The 18,258-nt window shown below is 53.5% G+C and overlaps 1 protein-coding gene across 4 annotated transcripts in view; it reads left to right on the top strand.

Moving 5' to 3' along the window:
- The window catches only part of LOC116949536 (cytohesin-1-like), a 79,589-nt gene that overhangs the window by 46,394 nt on the left and 14,937 nt on the right, over positions 1-18,258 (top strand). For 2 of the 4 annotated variants that reach the window (XM_076072400.1, XM_076072398.1), the window contains exon 2: positions 17,226-17,308. In XM_076072400.1, the coding sequence (XP_075928515.1) occupies positions 17,226-17,308 (83 nt within the window). Of the gene's footprint in view, positions 1-8,357; positions 9,223-17,225; positions 17,309-18,258 lie in introns of those variants that run through there. The other 2 variants (XM_076072399.1, XM_076072397.1) reach the window with 2 other exon arrangements.

Here is an 18,258-nt window from a genome sequence, read left to right on the forward strand (position 1 = left end):
TAGTGACTTCCCTACAGAGTGGTTCTCATTTGGATCGACCCCAGAGGGATGATGGGATGAGTCAACCCCCCTTCCTTCCCCGAACCAGGCTGTGAACTCGCACACCATCTGATTTCGAGCTACTCGCTCTGCTGCTTTCGAATGCGCTTCTGCGGCCGTCTGGAACGCTCTTCCTTCCGGTATTAGCAAGCCCCTGGAGCTTTGCACTTCTAAATCATCTAGCCTGTTATCCTTCCCCCGCACCTCCGATTAGCACGGTTGGCTACGTACGGTGCAGAAGAAGTTCACATTCCTGCCCTGTTGCTGCCACCTGGCCAGGACTAGAACGCCGTAAGTCAAGGTGGTGTCTGACATTTGTGAATGGGAAGAAAGCAAAATAACCAGGATATAGGAGGTGGGGATGCGAGGGGAGGGAGGGGGAAACCCTCTATAATCCGTACCGCCAAATGACTAATAATCCAATGATACACCAAGACCAATGATGCTCTTACACTAACTCCGTAACAGGTTGAACAGATGGGTCGTGGTCACAGGGCACCGCAGGCGAGTAGCATGAGCGTTGAGAGGCATATTGGTAATCCAATTACAAATTACAGCGCCTCGACAAATTCGTTCATGCGAAGGGGACTCCTGCGTTGAGCCGCGCAACATACAACGGGTGGGATTTCGGAAGCTAAGCGGGGAGGAGGCAGGTTCGTGTGTTAGATGCCGGTCCACCGTTCGTTGGGTAACCTCTGGAAGAGCCCCGCGCCCTCCGCTCCCCAACCTAACGCGGAACGGCTTTGTCAGCAGAGGGCGGTGCAGAAAACATCTGTTGGAGCAGTAGCACAGCAATAATAACAACAACAACAACAACGGATAAAGTTCAGCGTTAGTGCCCTTCTTATCGTGTCAGTGACCAGTAGGTGGGTTAGGGGGGGGGACGTACAGGCGGATGGGGGTTGCCAACAGGGGAGAGACGCGTTGAGTGTACTATACAGTATTGTCCTGCGAACCACTGCACCAATTGTGGCAATAGAAACACGGGCGGTCTATTTCCACTGATTATATTTCGTCTTTCGCGCTCTCTCTTTGTCGCCCAATCTCTCTCTCCCCCCCCCGCGCCCCATCCCCCTCTCTCCCTGCGCACAGCCGTCTGTCAGCAGGAGAAAAAAAAGCCAACTCTTTCTTTTTTATTTAAATATCTTATCGACTCGACACGTGCGCCAGGATCAGCCACCCCGCCGCGGTGTCGGCCGTGAAATTGAGATGCCGAGGGGTGTTTAATTATTTGTGTGGCTCCCAAATCCCCCCCCTCCCAATCTCCCCCCCTCCCAATCTCCCCCCAACCACCCACCTACCCACCCACCAGCCACCCACCCACCAGCCACCCACCCGGCCATCCGTCCGTGGTTGGCCTTGCCCGACAATTAGCGGAGGAGCTGCACGTGTTTTTGTTTGTTAGTTTGTGTATACCGCAGCTGCTGCTTCTGCTTATTCTTCTTTCGTACGTACGGCTGGTGTCGATTGCAGAGCAAACAAGCCCAGCTTCACATTGTAAGTTGGCCAGACAACGGCGTTGGAAGCAGCGCGGAGGAGTGTATCGTCGCTGCTTTAACACTTCGTAGGCTTTCGCGACCAATATCATCCATAAGAGGTGTTTTTGGGGTTAGATCGCGTAAATAAATGTGTCGTTAAACCCGCCACCACCCGACGTAATCAACTAGTGAGGTTTCTCACGTTAATAGAAGATGCCAATTAGTTATTTTCCATTCGAGCATCATGGTATTGATCATCCCCGAATCTGCTGCCGTGGGTTTGTTGCGCAGCCGACGCGGTTGAGGGCGGACCGCGAGCTTCCATCGCGGACGATGAAACCCGCGCGTGGATCCCCATCGTCTCGTTTTTTTGTCTTTCAACGGCGCCGCGTTTGTCTGTGGGTACCGCAGCCTGCAGGGAAGTCGTGGCGGGGGGGGGGGTGCTCGAGGGGCCGAGGCCACGCCAGCTTTGCCACCGGTGGGGTGTGTTACGTGGCACGGTGGTTGTGGGGGTGGGGGGTGGAAGTTACACGGGAACGAGACGATTAAGAGTTGGGGTTGAGCGGCGGTGGTGGTTGTGGCAGTGCCGGATGAAGCTCGTGCGGGGCCTGTGGCATGATGGTGTTATAAAGGGGCCCTAAATAAAATATAAAAACACGTCAATATTTAAGCACATAAAACAATTTCTTGCATAGTAAAGTAATTGCATTTTTTCATTTTCTATACATCCAGACAATACAACAAATCGCTAACCTTAAACAAACACCCAGTCGTTCATAAAAGTTGAAGGCGGTATAGTACTATAGTAATAGAGCAAGTGCAGAATCACTGAACCGTCATTGATAGCTTGAAAGCATTTAGCGCGGGGCTCTTGAAAGTGCGGGGCCCGTAGCAATCGTGGCTACTTGTGCTACTCGGAAAATTCGGCACTGCCAATGATGATAGAAATAATATTGTACTGGGTGAACAACCTTCTCATCACAGACTCAAACGAATGTTGGGACGCTGCTGCTGCTGTTGTTGCTACACCGGTGTAACGGTCTCCGCACGTGGAATTCAGCGGTCGTTCGATACGCTGGGCAAGTTGAAATAAATTCACCCCACACACCACCCTCAACCTCTCTCCACCCCTCCCGATACATCTTGCGAGTGTGGAAGATTGTGTCAAAGAGCCTCTAGAGGTGGGGGGAGAGAGGAGGGTTGTTAGTAAGAGCGGGGGGGGGGGGGGGGCTCTAGAGCTCCCCCGAGTGGTGACCCTTCTGCCGGCAGTGGAGTGAGCAATGCAATCGCAGGGCTGCGCCTCTTGCCTCCCTGCGGCACAAGCAATCCCGCAACAGGGCTGAGAGCGAGAACTGCGGGTTTCTGCACTCTGACCAAAAGCAAGCCCCTGCCTGCCTCTCACGAAGCAGCCCAGAGGCGAATCTTGTTTACGCTGTACAGTCTGGCGTGCCCGCAGCAAACACAGCCTGAAAACTGCAAACACGGCCTGACACAGCGGGTGGGGGGTGAGAGAGGTGGGGGTTCTATAAATAGCACTTTACGCAGCGGTGTTGTTTATCGTCGACGCGCACGTGGTGTGTGTGTGTAGGTCGGAACCTGCGGCATCGGTGGGTGACGTGAGTGCGTCGTGCATTGTGCCTCGAAGGGGCGCGAGGAGGAGTTGGTCCTTCTCTCTCTCTGTCTCTCTCTCTCTCTGTCTCTCTCTGTCTCTCTCTCCGTGTCAAGTCGTGACATTTCCCCCTTTTCTGCGCGAGCGCGGGCGCGTGGCCACGTGGCCACGTGCGCAACCGCCCGGGAGAAGACTCACAAAGGCGATTGTCGATGTCACCCAGGCTCGGCTGAAACAAAAAACCAACCGACCTCCCCAGCCAAAAATAGCACGCCACGCTGCAGCGTCATCGTCTGTGTCATCGCGCGTCATTATCGATCCGCTGCTGGACGGGTGGGGGAAAGCGGCAGCGTTTTGTTGGGGCTAAATTAAGTGGCCTGATCCCCCCCCCCCCCTGGTCACACCGACTACACCAACATGGAATGCCTTGCCTTGCGTTGAAGCGACACAACCGGAGCTATATAACACAGCTGTCAACCCATACGGTTTACCCCGAAATTCTTGTACAGGGGAATTTAGTTTTGAGGTCCATACGTCGTACAGCCGTTTCAATACGGGCAAAAAAACATGTCTATGTGTTTGTGTTTCTTCTCCCTTGTGATGGGACTTTGTAGGATGAACGTTGAGATTTATATGGGGCACGGGGTGACCGATAAGCTCTGAATTGGTCTGTAATAAGGCAGGGCACCGATACAGAGTTTGACAGGTTTGATATAACATAAATCGCTTTTCGTCTTTACATCCGGTTGCGGGGAAACCTTAAATTACCGAGGGCCAATTAGGACTTTTAAATACCTTTGGCAGGCAACCACTCCTTGACACGCACACAACTCCTCGGCGTTCCCCACCAACAATGCGAGCACTAATCGGCGCTCACGTTCACCGCACTAATTGGTTGGCTGCGCCTGCTTTCCTCTCACGGCCACGGCGATGTCGAGTCACAGTTCCGGAGTTAGACGTGCGGTTATAACGCTCGCACTGATGTAGAGATGTTAACTCCCTCGCCTGGTATACAGGAGGCCGTGGGTTCGATCCCGACCATGACGCCTGCTGTATATTTGGAGTTTGCGTGTCTCTCTCTGCCCGTAGAGATGTTAACTACCTCGCCTGGTATACAGGAGGTCGTGGGTTCGATCCCGACCATGACGCCTGCTGTATATTTGAGTTTGTGTCTCTCTCTGCCCGTGGTCGCGTGGATTCTTCTCCGGGTCCTACGGTTTCCCCCCCTCCACATTTGGGATGAACATCACGCGTTTAGAGTATTTGGCTGCCAGAAATGTCCACGTGACAAGCCACTTTGCTAAGCTATCATTTGTTGCCAGGTCGCTTTTGATAAAGAGCTATTCTAGTGGGCCTTACCTGGTAAAATTAAAATAGTTAGTTTTAGTTTATTATTGTTTGTGGGCCGTTTGGAAGTGGTAGGCTTCAGGTGACCGCCGGCCTCATAAAGTGAAGTTCGTGGGCCATGTGAAGCGAAGTCAGGGGCCGTGTGAAGTGAAGTAGCGTGCCATGTGAAGTGAAGTCAGGGGTCGGATGAAGTGAAGTCGTGGACCGTGTGAAGTTAAGTCATGGGCCATGTGAAGTGAAGTCGTGGGCCGTGCGAAGTGAAGTCGTGGGTCCATATGCAATCCACAGACGTGGTACTCCCTCTCCCGTGCTTCACCTTGCCTCCCGCACCAGGTCACGCCGTACGTATTAAGTGGCCAGCAAAGTGGCTGTTAAAATACATTTTCTTGCTTCGTAGAAACGTCACCGCGAGGGTATTTTTTTTTCATTTGACAGCGACGGTGGCCCTTGTTTTGGTTCTCTCCACGAGTCTCGGATTACGCCCGAAGCTCAAGCGTCATCGCGAAGGTCGTCAGGTGGTGTAATTATTATTAAATTCCACAAATAGTTTATCTACGTATCCGCTTAAGGCAGCACTGTACGCGGAACCCCTCGCGTCGTGGTGATTCTCCGGGGTTCTTTTGGTGACCCCGAGGGATCGGGAATGCGCCGATGCCAAATCAGCGTTTGTCGATATTTTCCTTTCAATATCCCTAGGTTTTGTTCGTTCGATCTGCTATATTCACTTGCTCATACGCACCATTGTGACGCGACGGCGCTTTTTATCATCCGCCGCCGCATGGAAGCCTCGCCGTGCCGCGTCGGTTGTGGTCGTTTTGCGTGACCATGCATCACCACGCTGCTCAGTGAGAGTTGGTCAGGTGGTGGTGGTGGGGGGTGGGGGTGTGGGGGGGGCAATAAGAATCGATTCTAATAAAACTTAACTTTAAAACAAAATATTTTTACTAGGCAAGGCCCACCGAGCCATATAGCTCTTTTTTAGACGCAACCTGGCCACAAACGCGTGACGTTGATTCTAAATGTGGAGGGGGAAACCGGATGACCCGGAGATAAATCCAGCCGTTAGGGTCGGGGCCGAACCCGCGACCTTCTGTGTAACAGGCGAGGTAGTTAACACCTCTCCACTGCGGCGCCCAGATATCACTCGCCCTGAAATCGAACTTGGGGTTCCTCATCTGTGGCCACTCGCACCTCTCTCTCTGTCGGTCTGTGCGAGCGGGCGAATGCTCTGTGGCGTGTCGCGAGAAGTCTCATTCGGTATGGAGGCGGTGTTATCCAGGAATTCCGCACGGTTTTTATGTTTTATGATCAGGGCTCGCAGAGGGGGGGGGCGAAAAAAACCACGGTGCCAAATGATGTTTTCGCCTAATCGGTTTGACATTCACCGTGTTTATCATTGTATTAATTTCCCTTTGCGCCAAGTGAAGTTAGCGAGGACGTCTGGCTCTCGGTGAAATTCCAAGCGTGTGCGGCTCCACGCTTCTTTGCTCAATTTTCGGCGTTTTTATTTTGCTTCTCCAATTTTACGTCAGTGGCTGAGAGACGGACGCGTGGACGCGGTGGGGCATTTGTTTAGAACTGCCTCTTGTGTTTGGTGTGTTGCCCTTTCACCCCACCTGCGATTGGTTGGCTATGTTACGGTGTGCGGTAGAAGTTCAACATACATACTACACTATACACTACACACACTACGCCACGCACTGCATTCTACACTAAAATACACTGCACTATGCACTACACCACTTTACACTACACCACTATCCTAAACAGAAAATACATTTCTTTAGAACTGCTTTTTGTATTTAGTTTGTCATCCATCCTTCCCACACCACCGATTCATTATCACGGCTGGTTACGTGCGGCGCAAAAGAAGTTCAACATACGTACACGTGCGTACGCGCAATCCCGAGACGTCACTTTGACCTTCCACAAAAGCGGGTTTGGGCCGCACACGTCACTGGCAAGGCACAATGAAACGGCGGTCGAGGCTAACGACGTCGTCTGGAGCCAGGGGAGGGAACGCGTCCGAGAGAGAGAGCACGCTCACCGCGGAGATGGAGCTATAGAATAACCTCGTGTGCACGTGCCGGGTGGATTGTTACAACGTAGTTACCGTGGGCGGTGGATTAATGCAGCCTTCATCCAGCAGTGGATTGACCATGGCTGATGATGGTGATAAACGTCGTCGTCGTGATGACAATGTAACATCGCCCTACATTACAAGAATTCCGTTAAACGTACTCGCTTTTTGGTCAAACCACTGCTGGCCGAGACTCGGGACGGGTTTTCACCGACGGAAAGATAAAGAGAGCCCAGTGAGTACACAAAAAGTGGAGCACCAACATTCCGTCTGCCCATGAAGTTTCGTTCGGGCTCCAGCCCTGTTACACGCACGCACGCACACACCGGTCACGCATCGCTGGGCTGCCAAGTTAAACACCGTCCACCTGGGCTACGCGTGGACTGCTGCGGGCAGCATCTAGAGCCGCGAAGCTGCGGGTGAATTCTGGGGTGTTGAGTGGGGGGAGGAGGTGTCAATGCACTGGGAGCAGAGGTCAGTCTTAGCCATTGTCTCCTATCCGGGTGTGACCCGGTACGCTCCGGGTGTTGGCGTCATTCGCGTTCGGGGTGGCAGCAGGAATTTATGTACTGCACGAGACCTGCTCGAGGTTTTTCTTCTGTTGAAATTTATTGCACGATTACTGCCGCACGAGGTTTCACGAGAAGAGGTCATCGAGCGCGGAGAAATCCGCCCGGGGTTTGGTCCACAGTGGGAAAGGTGGCCGGCCCGAGGTCGCTCACGAGTGTATCCCTGTGTACGTCTGTATGTTGAACTTCTTTCGCACCGTACGTAGCCAACCGTGCTCATCGGAGAGACGGCTATGTGAAGGAGAACGCGCCGTCTGATAAGGTGTGGGGGGGAGGGGGTAGCTGAGCGAGGCTAGAACAACCAACGCCTATTAACCACGGGTTTCTGCGACGATTTCCAAAAAGAGGATTGCATACTCGCAAAATACAGCGTTTAATTAGTGACCTTCCCTACCGCTGATGTTACGCGCCATTGGACGGAAAGTCTAACTTATTGTCACCGGTTAAAAAAAAAATCACCATGTATTGCGTTCTCTAGCATAGGTCTCTACTGGAGTATCAACACAACTTTGAACTCGTATTTAATTTCACAGTCCATCAACTGTGCGACAGTTTATCGTGACAGCCCCCCCCCCACCACACACACACACACGGCGATAGATGGACGGACAGACGCTACGGGTCCGGTTGTATCCCCGAGAAGTTGGGCACCGGCTAAAAAATCCCAACGGGGCAGCCCCTTACTGCATTAGGGGCAGCCCTTGACTGCATTAGGGGCAGCCCCTTACTGCAGTAGGGGCAGCCCCTTACTGCAGTAGGGGCAGCCCTTTACTGCAGTAGGGGCAGCCCTTTACTGCAGTAGGGGCAGCCCTTTACCGCAGTAGGGGCAGCCCTTTACTCCATTAGGGGCAGCCTTTTACTGCAGTAGGGGCAGCTCCTTACTGCAGTAGGGGCAGCCCCTTACTGCATTAGGGGCAGCCCCTCACTGCAGTAAGCGCCCATTTGCTATCCTTCGGTTCCCTATGTTATATATATTACATATATAACATATATATGTTATATATGTTTTACAGCTTTTGACGTTATACATTCACCATTGTCCACAGCGACCGTTGCTGCTGCGAATGACGTCCTATCCTACCGCGTCAAGAAATCTGTCAGCGATGGCGTAATGGTTTATTTTGTTGAGTTGTTGGAAAGCACCCCACCCCACCGTCACCACCGCCACCACCGCCACCGTCACCCCCCCCACCACCACCAAGTTGTATCGTGGCCCCACCCTGCACCTCGTACATTTGTGCGAGGTCCAATTGAAGGAACTGAATTTTTGCGTCCTGCCTCGTGAGTCACGGCGACCGTTGGAGTCTGTCAGCGCTGACGATCGCCTCTCACACGCCGGCTGCCGTGCCAACGAGCGCAACGCTCCGCTCGTCCGCTCCGTGGGTGCTGTGGCAGCCCTCGATCGTTAGCCAACCTTTCAGCGAGTTCGGCGGATTGGCGAGGCTCTGTTGTTGTTGTTGTTGTTAAGTCAGGGATAGTGTCGGTAGCCCAGCGCACGATCTGTTGCGTTTGTATTTATTCGTTGGAGAGCGCTGGGAGTTTTTTTTTCGTGTTCGATTTGAACGCGATCGTTACTCGGTAATTTTGTTGTTGTTAAATATTAGATCGGCGATATTTATTTTTGTTATCAGTATTTTTTTTTGTTTGACGAACGTCAATGAACGAGTCCGTCAGACTTTTTTTTCTCACTTCAATTCATAACGCGGGCAATTAATGTATTTCTTCTGACTCTGCGTACAATTGCATTTCAACTCACGTAAGCGAGAGTAAAAAGTAATATTTTACACATATAAAATCAGTGCGCTCAAGTTTTGGCCATGCAAGGGAAGCTGCGAATGTCCCACGTGAGGGCCAGCATACAGCGCCGCCTCGCCTCCTCCTCATCCTTCTCCTCGTCCTCCACCACCTCCACGTCCTCCTCGGGGGGCCGCGTGGCCCGCTTTCTCACGCGGACCGCGTCGCTGCGAGGCCGCGACGAGAAGCCTGACGATGACAGCGGTGACGGCGGCGGCGGCGGCGCCGCGGCCACGCGAGTCTCCGTGCAGCGGTCTCACAGCCTCAACCACAACGGGGCCAAGGGGGCTCCGCGCAGACGCAGAGGTCGGTAGCCGGTCGGTCGCGCCCGTGCACCTAGCCTGGCACGAGCGCCGCAGTAGACGTCACTTAGTGGCGAACGGCGGTTGTTGTTGTCGTCGTCGTCGTCGTCGCCGTCGTTGCGCTCAACCTCTCTTTAGTCGCGGGCAGCGACGAATTTCAGCCGGGCGGGAGGAAAATATTTGTGCGCACGCACGGCACACCACGTCCAGTAATGCCTCTCCGCTACGGCTGCTGCGCACCTCCGATTGGCACGGTTGGCTGCGTACGGCGCGAAAGAAGTTCAACACGCATACGTGCGTACCACGAGTCACGGTGCAGCTGCACGCTCGTTTATTTTCTCGCTTTGTATCGGACCCTGGCCTCGTGTGGCCAGCTGTAGGCATTGCCTCGTTGCTTTGGTTTTCGTTCAGCTTCTGGAGGCTGTCTCCTCGGTGGGGGCGGCCTGGCGCGGAGAGTCTTGGATGCTTCACGTGGCCTCGGAGTGCACCTGGCCTGACGCAAGCGCTTTGGCCACATCGCTGTCACTTTGTAGCGAACAGCCGCTACTTTTTTACACGTGGTGGCAAATGGAAGCTGCGGTTGCTGTTGCTGCTGTTGTTGACTTTGGACCCGTGTGTGCGGTTGTCTTTAACGGGCAAAGAGTGCGCTGCGCTCTGTGTGAGATGCATCGCTCAACCGCAGTGGGACTGGTCCTCCGAAGGCAATGTGTGAGCTCGGTTGCCTGTAATCATTGAAGGTACCACCACTGTCAGTATGCACTGCCGTAATCATAGCAGGTACCACCATAGTTAGTATGCACTGCCGTAATCATAGCAGGTACCACCATAGTTAGTATGCACTGCCGTAATCATAGCAGGTACCACCACAGTCGGTATGCACTGCCGTAATCATAGCAGGTACCACCACAGTCAGTATGCACTGCTGTAATCATTGAAGGTACCACCACTGTCAGTATGCACTGCTGTAATCATAGCAGGTACCACCACAGTCAGTATGCACTGCTGTAATCATAGCAGGTACCACCACAGTCGGTATGCACTGCTGTAATCATAGCAGGTACCACCACAGTCAGCATGCACTGCTGTTATCATAGCAGGTACCACCACAGTCAGTATACACTGATGCAGTCATAGCAGGTCAACGGTGTACAGGGAAGTGAACTCCTGGAGATAAGGAACATCAAATTACTTTCTCGCCGTCCGTATGTACTGTATGTTGGACTTCTTCCGCATCTCCGTACGTAAGCTAACCGCGCTAATCGGAGGCGCGGGAGAGGAGAGGGTGAAGGACAACAAACTAAGCGCCGAAAGCAGTTTTAAACAAATGAGTCTTCAATCCGGACGATTTAAAAGCGCACAGCTCCAGCGGCTTCCTAACATGGGAAGCAAGGTGCGTTCCAGACGGCCGCACCTGAAAGTGCCGCGCGATGCGGCGACCACCGTCTTTGTTCGGTGGCCAGGCCAAAAGCCGCCGCCGCCGCCGCTGCTGCTGCGAGGCTGAGCGGAGTTGGTGTGATGACGGTGTGTGTTCCTCGACGTAACAATTGTTGACGCTGCAGCGCGTGCTGGGCGTTCGCGGTCGTGCCGCACACGGCGTTGGCGGCTCGTGCCGTGCCGCGCGCGCAACCCTTTCGGCGCGGTGTCCGACGTTTTTTTCTCCCCCTGCTGGGAGCTTCTCCGGGAACTGACAGCGAGCCGCTCAGTCCAGTTCCTGCAGAAGCTGAACTAAAACTGCAGACTAAACAATTTGAAATTTGACCAGGTCAGGCCCACTTAGCCGCGTCGCTCTTTTTCAGAAGCGACCTGGCTGTCACAAATTATAACCCAACGAAGTCGCTTATCACGTGGAAATTTACAGTAGCAGTCAAATACTCTGAACTCGTGCTTCTAAATGTCGAGGGAAAAACCGGAGGACCCGCAGAAAAATCCGCGCGACCACGGGTAGGAGAGAGAGAGAGACGCGCAAACTCCAAATATACAGCAGCAGGCGTCAGGGTCGGGATCGAATCCACGACCATCTGTGACGCCCTAGCACCTGCAGAAAAACTTCTGACATGATGCCGAGCAACATGCGCTCCGATTCCAAGTCTCGTGGGGAAGAGCTTTGTTTTTTGCCTTTTAATGTCGGCGTTCCGGCTGTTTCCGTGCGCCAAGTCCGCCCGTTACCTCGTGCGACAGATGCTCTGCAGCTTGCCAAGTGAAGCTTAATTCATAAACTGTCAAGTCCGTGTCTCCAGTCTATCAATTATGTAGGCTGTGTCTGTGCATACATGATTAATTGCCATACCACCATGGTGTGTGTCACATTGACCAGTCTACTAAGGTACGGTGGGTGAGATGTTAACTACCTCGCCGGGTATACAGGAGGGCGTGGGTTCGATCTCGACCCTGACGTCTATATATTTAGAGTTTGCATCTCTCTCTCTCTCTCCTCAGTGGTCGCGTGCATTATTTTTCTCTGGGTCCTCCGGGTTTTTCCCACCGCATTTTAGAATCAACACGCGTTTAGGGCATTTGTCTCCTCTAAATTTCCACAACGATGATGAGCCGCTTCGTTGAGCTATCATTAGCGGCCCAGGCCACTGCTGACAAAGAAGAGGAGGAGGCAGCCCTGAAATGGCTTGCTTCACGCCACTGCTGGCGGAAGTGACTCCACTGAAGGGCGCTCGAGGTAGATAATGCCCCCCCCCAACCATACCTCCCTGCCCCCTCCCTACCCCCCCCCCCCCCCCCCATGCACGGATGGATAGCGTCAACAGTTGGAAGAATTTGGTAAACGTAAAACAAAAATGTAAACACCAATCTGAGCGCTGGTCACAACTCAGGGTAGCAATTGCGAGCCGCAATTGGTGCTCTTGACTGTTTCATCCGGGGCCGTGCTGTGTCCAGCCACCGCTCACCACCGCTCACCACCACCACCACTCACCACACTGCTGGTCACCTCACCTCTCATTTTTCCCTTCTTCCCCTCGCACCACTCCACTTTGGAATCCTCTCCTCCCGTCATCGTCGTCATCGTTCCCACCCCAAGCTCCGACAACAACAACAACAATAACCTCGCTCAATTCCCAGAAAACCCGTTGCAAGTGTAACGGTGCCATTTGTTGCTGGCCGATTGCCATTTTTGCCCATTTTGGCCCTGTGCTCGGCAAGCGCGTAAACAACAACACCAACAACACCCATCTTTAACCGCAAATCGGTCCAGCGTTTACAATTTTCCGCGACGCGAGCATTTGATTATTTTAGCCCTGAAGCGACTTTCAGCGGCGTGGAAATACACCGCGGCGAAGTTGACGGTAAACGTCACTCCTCCGCATCATCCCCCTTCTCCTGGCTCCCCCACCTTCTTCATTGCAAGCTTCGATAAACAGGCAGCCCCGCCAACCTCGGTGTGTTTTGCGTGCGCGTGGACTCAACGCAATTATGTAATGTTCATTTTCTGCTTGTCTGCACTCGGGCTTGGAAGCCGGGCTCCCAGTAACAGCGGCGCTGCCGAGCGAGGCTGCAGGCGATTCCTGTTCCGCGAGCGAGCGTGCGCGAGAGAGAGACAGAGCCAACCATAGCAGGCAGGGAAACAAATGACTTTTTCCAAAGACCTCTCTTGCTGCGCGCATTCTCTTTTGATCGATGTGTCCGGTTCTCGGTTTCGTGTCCGGTTTTCAACGGCGTAATTCCCCACCACCACCACCACCACTACGCCACCGATAAGCACGGTTGACTGCGTACGGTGCGAAAGAGGTTCAACCGTGCGGACGTAATGCATACAACTTTACACTTTAAGCTGCATTCGTATGGCACCATTTGTACGTGGATTCTAGCATCCCAGGTATGGACGGACGGGCAGACAGCCAATGTATCCGAGTCCTGGCCCTTCTGCCATGCGCTTACCCCGGTGGGTTTACGTACGTACGTGTATGTATGTATGTTGAACTTCTTTCGCACCGTACGTAGCCGACCATGCTAATCGGAGGTGCGGGGGAAAGGACAACAATCTTAAAATACATAAAGCAAGTTCGAAAGAAGTGAGCTTTCAATCTATATTTTAAAGTGCATAGCTCCAGTGGCTTCCTAATATCGGAAGGAAGAGTGTTTCCAGACGGCCGCTGAAGCTCATCTGTTTAGCGCAAGGTGCGATGATGATGACGACGACGATGGTGACGGAGGCTGTGCGACAATTTCAAGGCGTCGCTGTACATTTTGTTGGCAGGTTTGACTCGCACGCGTGTGTTCACGTCTGGCCGCTTTTGTCAATCCACTGCTGGATCAAGGCCTCTCTGCCCCGCACCCCTTGCAAGTTGTGGTGGTGGGAACGGGGGAGCGGGGGGGGGGATTGTTTAACCACGCTTCTCAGACGGCGCCTTCTCCCTCACAGAGCCGTCTCTCCCATTAGCACGGTCGGCCACGTACGGTGCGAAAGAAGTTCAACGTACGTGCATAGATAATACGCATTGAGAGTGATACTTCTCACACGACCCCGTGACCCTCTCTCGGAGCGCACACTTTCAGCGGCGTTGGCTCAGTGCAAGCAAACTCCGGGGGGGGGGGGGCCCTGGTTTCCCCCACGTGGCGTCTCATCGGCACGAGTCGGGCTTGCCTGGATCAACTCTGGCAAGACCACGAATAGTCACCTGAGACCGGGCGAAAGCCACACGTAGATGATTAGAATTTCAGCGCAACAGTGGATTATGCTGCACTACCCCTCCGCTAATAGGGTTTAGCCCTGCAGCCCTACGACTCTCTGCAGCCCTACGACTCTCTGCAGCCCTACGTCTCCGTATTTGCGCACGACGGTCAACCGTCCAAGCCCTCTCCGGACCAGGGTTGCCACCTGTCCTGGGTTTTTTTTTAATCCCAGGATCGTCCGATTTATTGTCGAGGAGGCAGCGGCCGTTCTGGGAAAGCTGGAAGTCTTCCCTGAGACGTTAAAAAGTCCCGGTCTTTGTCAGCGGTGTAATAAAAAAAATAATAAAAATGTACTGCCCAAGACAATGCTTGTAGCTCTCCCCACATAAAGTTATCGCCCCTGTTCCGGCATTGTGCGATATTCATCTTCTTCCCAGGGTCTGCCCTGATTTTTTTCCCCCCTCGGAGGCGTCTCTCTCTCTCTCTGTGTGTGCCAGTTATTGCTCCGGAGGCGGCTGTTCTGACCAACAGCCAAAAAAACAAACCCCCATCGTCGGTGAAAACTTTCAACGGTGGCAGCGTTCTCATTTGTAATTTCTCCTGCACGGTATCCATTCTGCAGACTGCACCCTCCCCTCCAGCTGAAAGGCTTGGGGTGGGGGGTGGGCCGGCGAGTCCCACACGGGTTGAGAACCGCTCATGTAAAGGATATTTGATTTTTTGTCTTCTCACGTTGTCCGTCTCCGCAGCGCGCAGCGACACGATGCCTTCAATCGGCTCCTTTTGCGCGATCAAACGGTCGAGCTGGTTTGCGGCTCCGGAGGGCCTCTCGTCCCATGCCTCTTCGATCTGATACAGTTCCTGCCCCCCAGCGGGCGGAGGCCAGGAAATGTGAATGCTATTAAATAATTTCCTGTTTGGGCACAGGAAGTGTGCGTCCGTGTGTGTGTGTGTTCGTGCGTGCGTGCGTCTGTGTGTGCGTGCGTGCGCGGTTTCTGCACTGTATGTTCGTTTCCACTGGCCGCTACGCATTTTTTTTAGACTTCAGGAACATAAGGTTATCGAGACCCAGTTCGCGATGAACACGGCCGTACGTTGAGATTAACAGATTTCATCAACATTATCTCATGACCGAGCTGCAAGAGGGGGTGGGGGGGGGGCGGGGATTCCAATGGGGTCGAACAAAATGTGGGTTCATCAGTGACTTGAGCGATCAAAGACCTCCGGTCCGGCTGGGCTCTTCCGATTATTTCAGCAATCCCTCCTTGGCTCCTTCACCAATTACTGATACCATTACTCGACTCAATAAGACAATGCAACGATATTTGGGGGGGGAGGAGGCAGGGGCGGGGGGCGGGGCGGAAAGTTGCACCTGTTCCTAAGCGTGCCGCTGGACGGGAGGTGATGGGCGGTGCTCGGCGACATCATCGGTATCGCTGGCGGCCGCGCGGCCGTCGGGTTTGCACGGGGGTTGCCCTCCTTCGGGAGGAAAGATGTGGGGGGCGGGGCGGGAGAGGGGCGTAATTTTTCAAGGGGTTCGTGGAATGGAAAGGAAAAGAATGCGTGTCGTGGAATGCCGTTGGCATGAGTGACGTAAAACGATGAACAAAAATTAAATGGAAAATGCAATGCGTGGATGATCATTTTCGGTAAACTTGGCAAATCGCAGCTGTGTCTGGCGACGGTGGTTCAAGACCCGCAGACTTGTACCGGCAACAAGAAAACACGCCCCGAGGAGCCGGTCGTCCCTTTTATGAATCTGCGATGTATCCCTGTGACGCATTTCCCCGCGAAGGAGACGAGGAGTGCACAGCATTGCTTAGTTCGCTTCCACCTGAATAGCGCTTCTTGAGTACTAAAGCGGCGTCAGTGGTGGAGGGGTTCGTGCCCCCCCCCCCCCCCCCCACAATATTTTGTAGAATATTTTGTTTTTTCCATTGCCTCTCAACTTAAATGGGTGTTGGGGCACGATGAAGCCAATACCTCCGATTTGCGCGGTTGGCTACCTACACAAGTAGCTCAAGGTGCTCTACTAATACGTTACGGCACGCTCCGCCGGCACTCGGCACAGCGGTTCGTGAATAGCAGCGGCGGGGGGTGGGAGGAGGGACGCTCCTCTTGCCGACGAATGAGCGGACTCCCAGGGCCAGCGGGCGGACTCACCCATGGGGGACTCTGGGGGATAATTCCCGCTGCCCTGCCCTGCAAGCAAGGCCCCTGGTCCCCTGGGTCCTCGTGACCTCCGCGGCCTCAGCGGCCGGTTCGGAGAGACGCTCGGCCGGCACCGCCGAGAGCCCTGGGTTCGAATCCCGGCTCTTTTGGCCGTCGACTGCGATTAAACTCGAGGGGTGGGTGGGAGGGGGGGGGCGAGTTTGACGGGGCTCGGCACCGGTCGCTGATGGACTCCGTGGAAAGTGTGAAAGTGAGCCCCTCCCTCCCCTCTCTCCGTGGGTTTGTTTCCATTTGTCTCGACCCGGGCCGGCCGGTGTCGATGGCACAGTCACTTGGAGTCCCGCCGTGGTTTATCAGAATGGTGTGAACCCTTTATTTGTCCCGGAGGAAACTGATGAGCCATGAAGTTATTTGTGACAGACATCCGCTGGTGAGACGAGGGCCTACTCCAGAGGCTGTCTCTCTGGAGTAGCCCGGTCAGTTTTAAAGACCATGCCGTAGTAAACTAAAAACTATAAAACAATTACATCATTGGACCTCCTTTGTCAGTACCAAAATATGAGAATATAGAACCTCGTGCCACGGCAGGTCTCTCGCCTACTTCAGAAGTTTGTTTTTTTATTGCTGTGGCTGTCCCACCTGCTGACGATTGCTTGTGTTGCGACCGAAACGTCGTGACCTATTATTTTTCTACGTACGTGACTTTACCGAAAGAACCAAAGAGTATGAGAATAGGTTTTTCCCCTTTTATCTGGCAACAGATAAAAGGGGAAAAACCTATTCTCATATAAAACAATTGTTTAGTTTACCAGGTAAGGCCCACTGAGCTACGTAGCTCGTTTTCAGAAGCGACATGGCCACAAATGATAGCTCAACGAAGTGGCTTATGGTGTCGAAATGTATATCAGCCAAATGCTCCAAACGCGTAGAGACGTTGATTCTAAATGTGGAGGGAAAAACCGGAGGACCCGGAGAAAAATCCACGCGACCACGGGGAGAGAGAGAGAGAGAGACGCAAACTCCCAACGCACAGCCGCAGCCGTCAGGTTCGGGATCGAGCCCACGACCTCCTGCACACCAGGCGAGGGAGTTAACGCCTCCGAGCCACCGGCGGCACCCAACGATCTACGATTGGTGTCAAACTTGGCCGACTCGAGACCATGACGATGGCCTGGCTGTGGGCTCACACCCCCCTCCCCTCTGCCGTTGCAGTGCCAACAGACCTGACCCCCGAGGAGCAGCTGGAGCTGAGCAGTGTTCGCCGCCGCAAGCAGGAGATACTCGCCGAGATCGAGGTGAGACCCTGAGCAGAACCGATCATCTGTTGGCGAAGCCCTTTTCCCCCAAATGTGCCAATCAATACCCCCCCCCCCCCACTCTCTGTGGGGCATTGATTGGCACGCTGAGCGCGATCTAACATTGGTAATGTGCACACATCGCATTCAGTATGTTGATTAACTGTGAATTACCCAATAAACAATGGATATGTGACTACATTAACCCCGCACCCCCCCGCCCCCCCGTTCTTCACAAGCGACGACATCGCATTCACCCCCACCTCTATGAAAGGCCCAAACAGGAGGAGGATTTCTCCACAATTCTGTCTGTCGGCTGATGATGCTGGTTGTTATAATTACCGGCGAGACGTCGGAGTAATGGAATTGTAGATGCTGTGGGTTTACTTTCCAACACGCACGGATGTGCTGTTTTGTTCATATGACAAACCTTACTGATTAGCTGTGTCGGGTAGTGACGGGTCTCACGGCACATTTACGCGATCAAATAAAAAAAAAACCTCTCCTGTCGATGCAATCTCTATCCTGGATGTCATTTGCACTGGATTGTCTCCGTTTAATGGGCTAACGTCTCTTTTTTTTTGGTGATTGCGGTTTGCCATTTCGGTGACCCAGGTCACGCGTGCAACTGCGTCTCATCCTCGTCTCCCCCGAGTTCTCGGCCCGGTTAAATGAAATTGATTTGTGACTTTAAAAAAAAGAACCGCGCAATCCTCGCTGATCTCGTCAAGGAGCGTAAGCGGTCACGCTAACTCCGGTCAGGCTCGCAGCAGTGGCGGCGGGCGGCGGCTTTTGGCCGAAACATCGAACAGAGACGGCGGTGGTCACCGCATCGCGCGGCGCTTTCAGATGCGATTCTGGGGCCGTCTGGAACGCTCTCTCCTTCCGATATTCAAAAGCCACCGGAGCTGTGCACTTTTAAATCAGCATCTAGATTGAAAACTCACTGC

The sequence above is a fragment of the Petromyzon marinus genome, chromosome 37 (genome assembly GCF_048934315.1).
Source record: "Petromyzon marinus isolate PM22_M1 ecotype Great Lakes invasive population chromosome 37, UKy_Petmar_22M1.pri1.0, whole genome shotgun sequence".
In the NCBI taxonomy this organism is placed as follows: domain Eukaryota; kingdom Metazoa; phylum Chordata; class Hyperoartia; order Petromyzontiformes; family Petromyzontidae; genus Petromyzon; species Petromyzon marinus.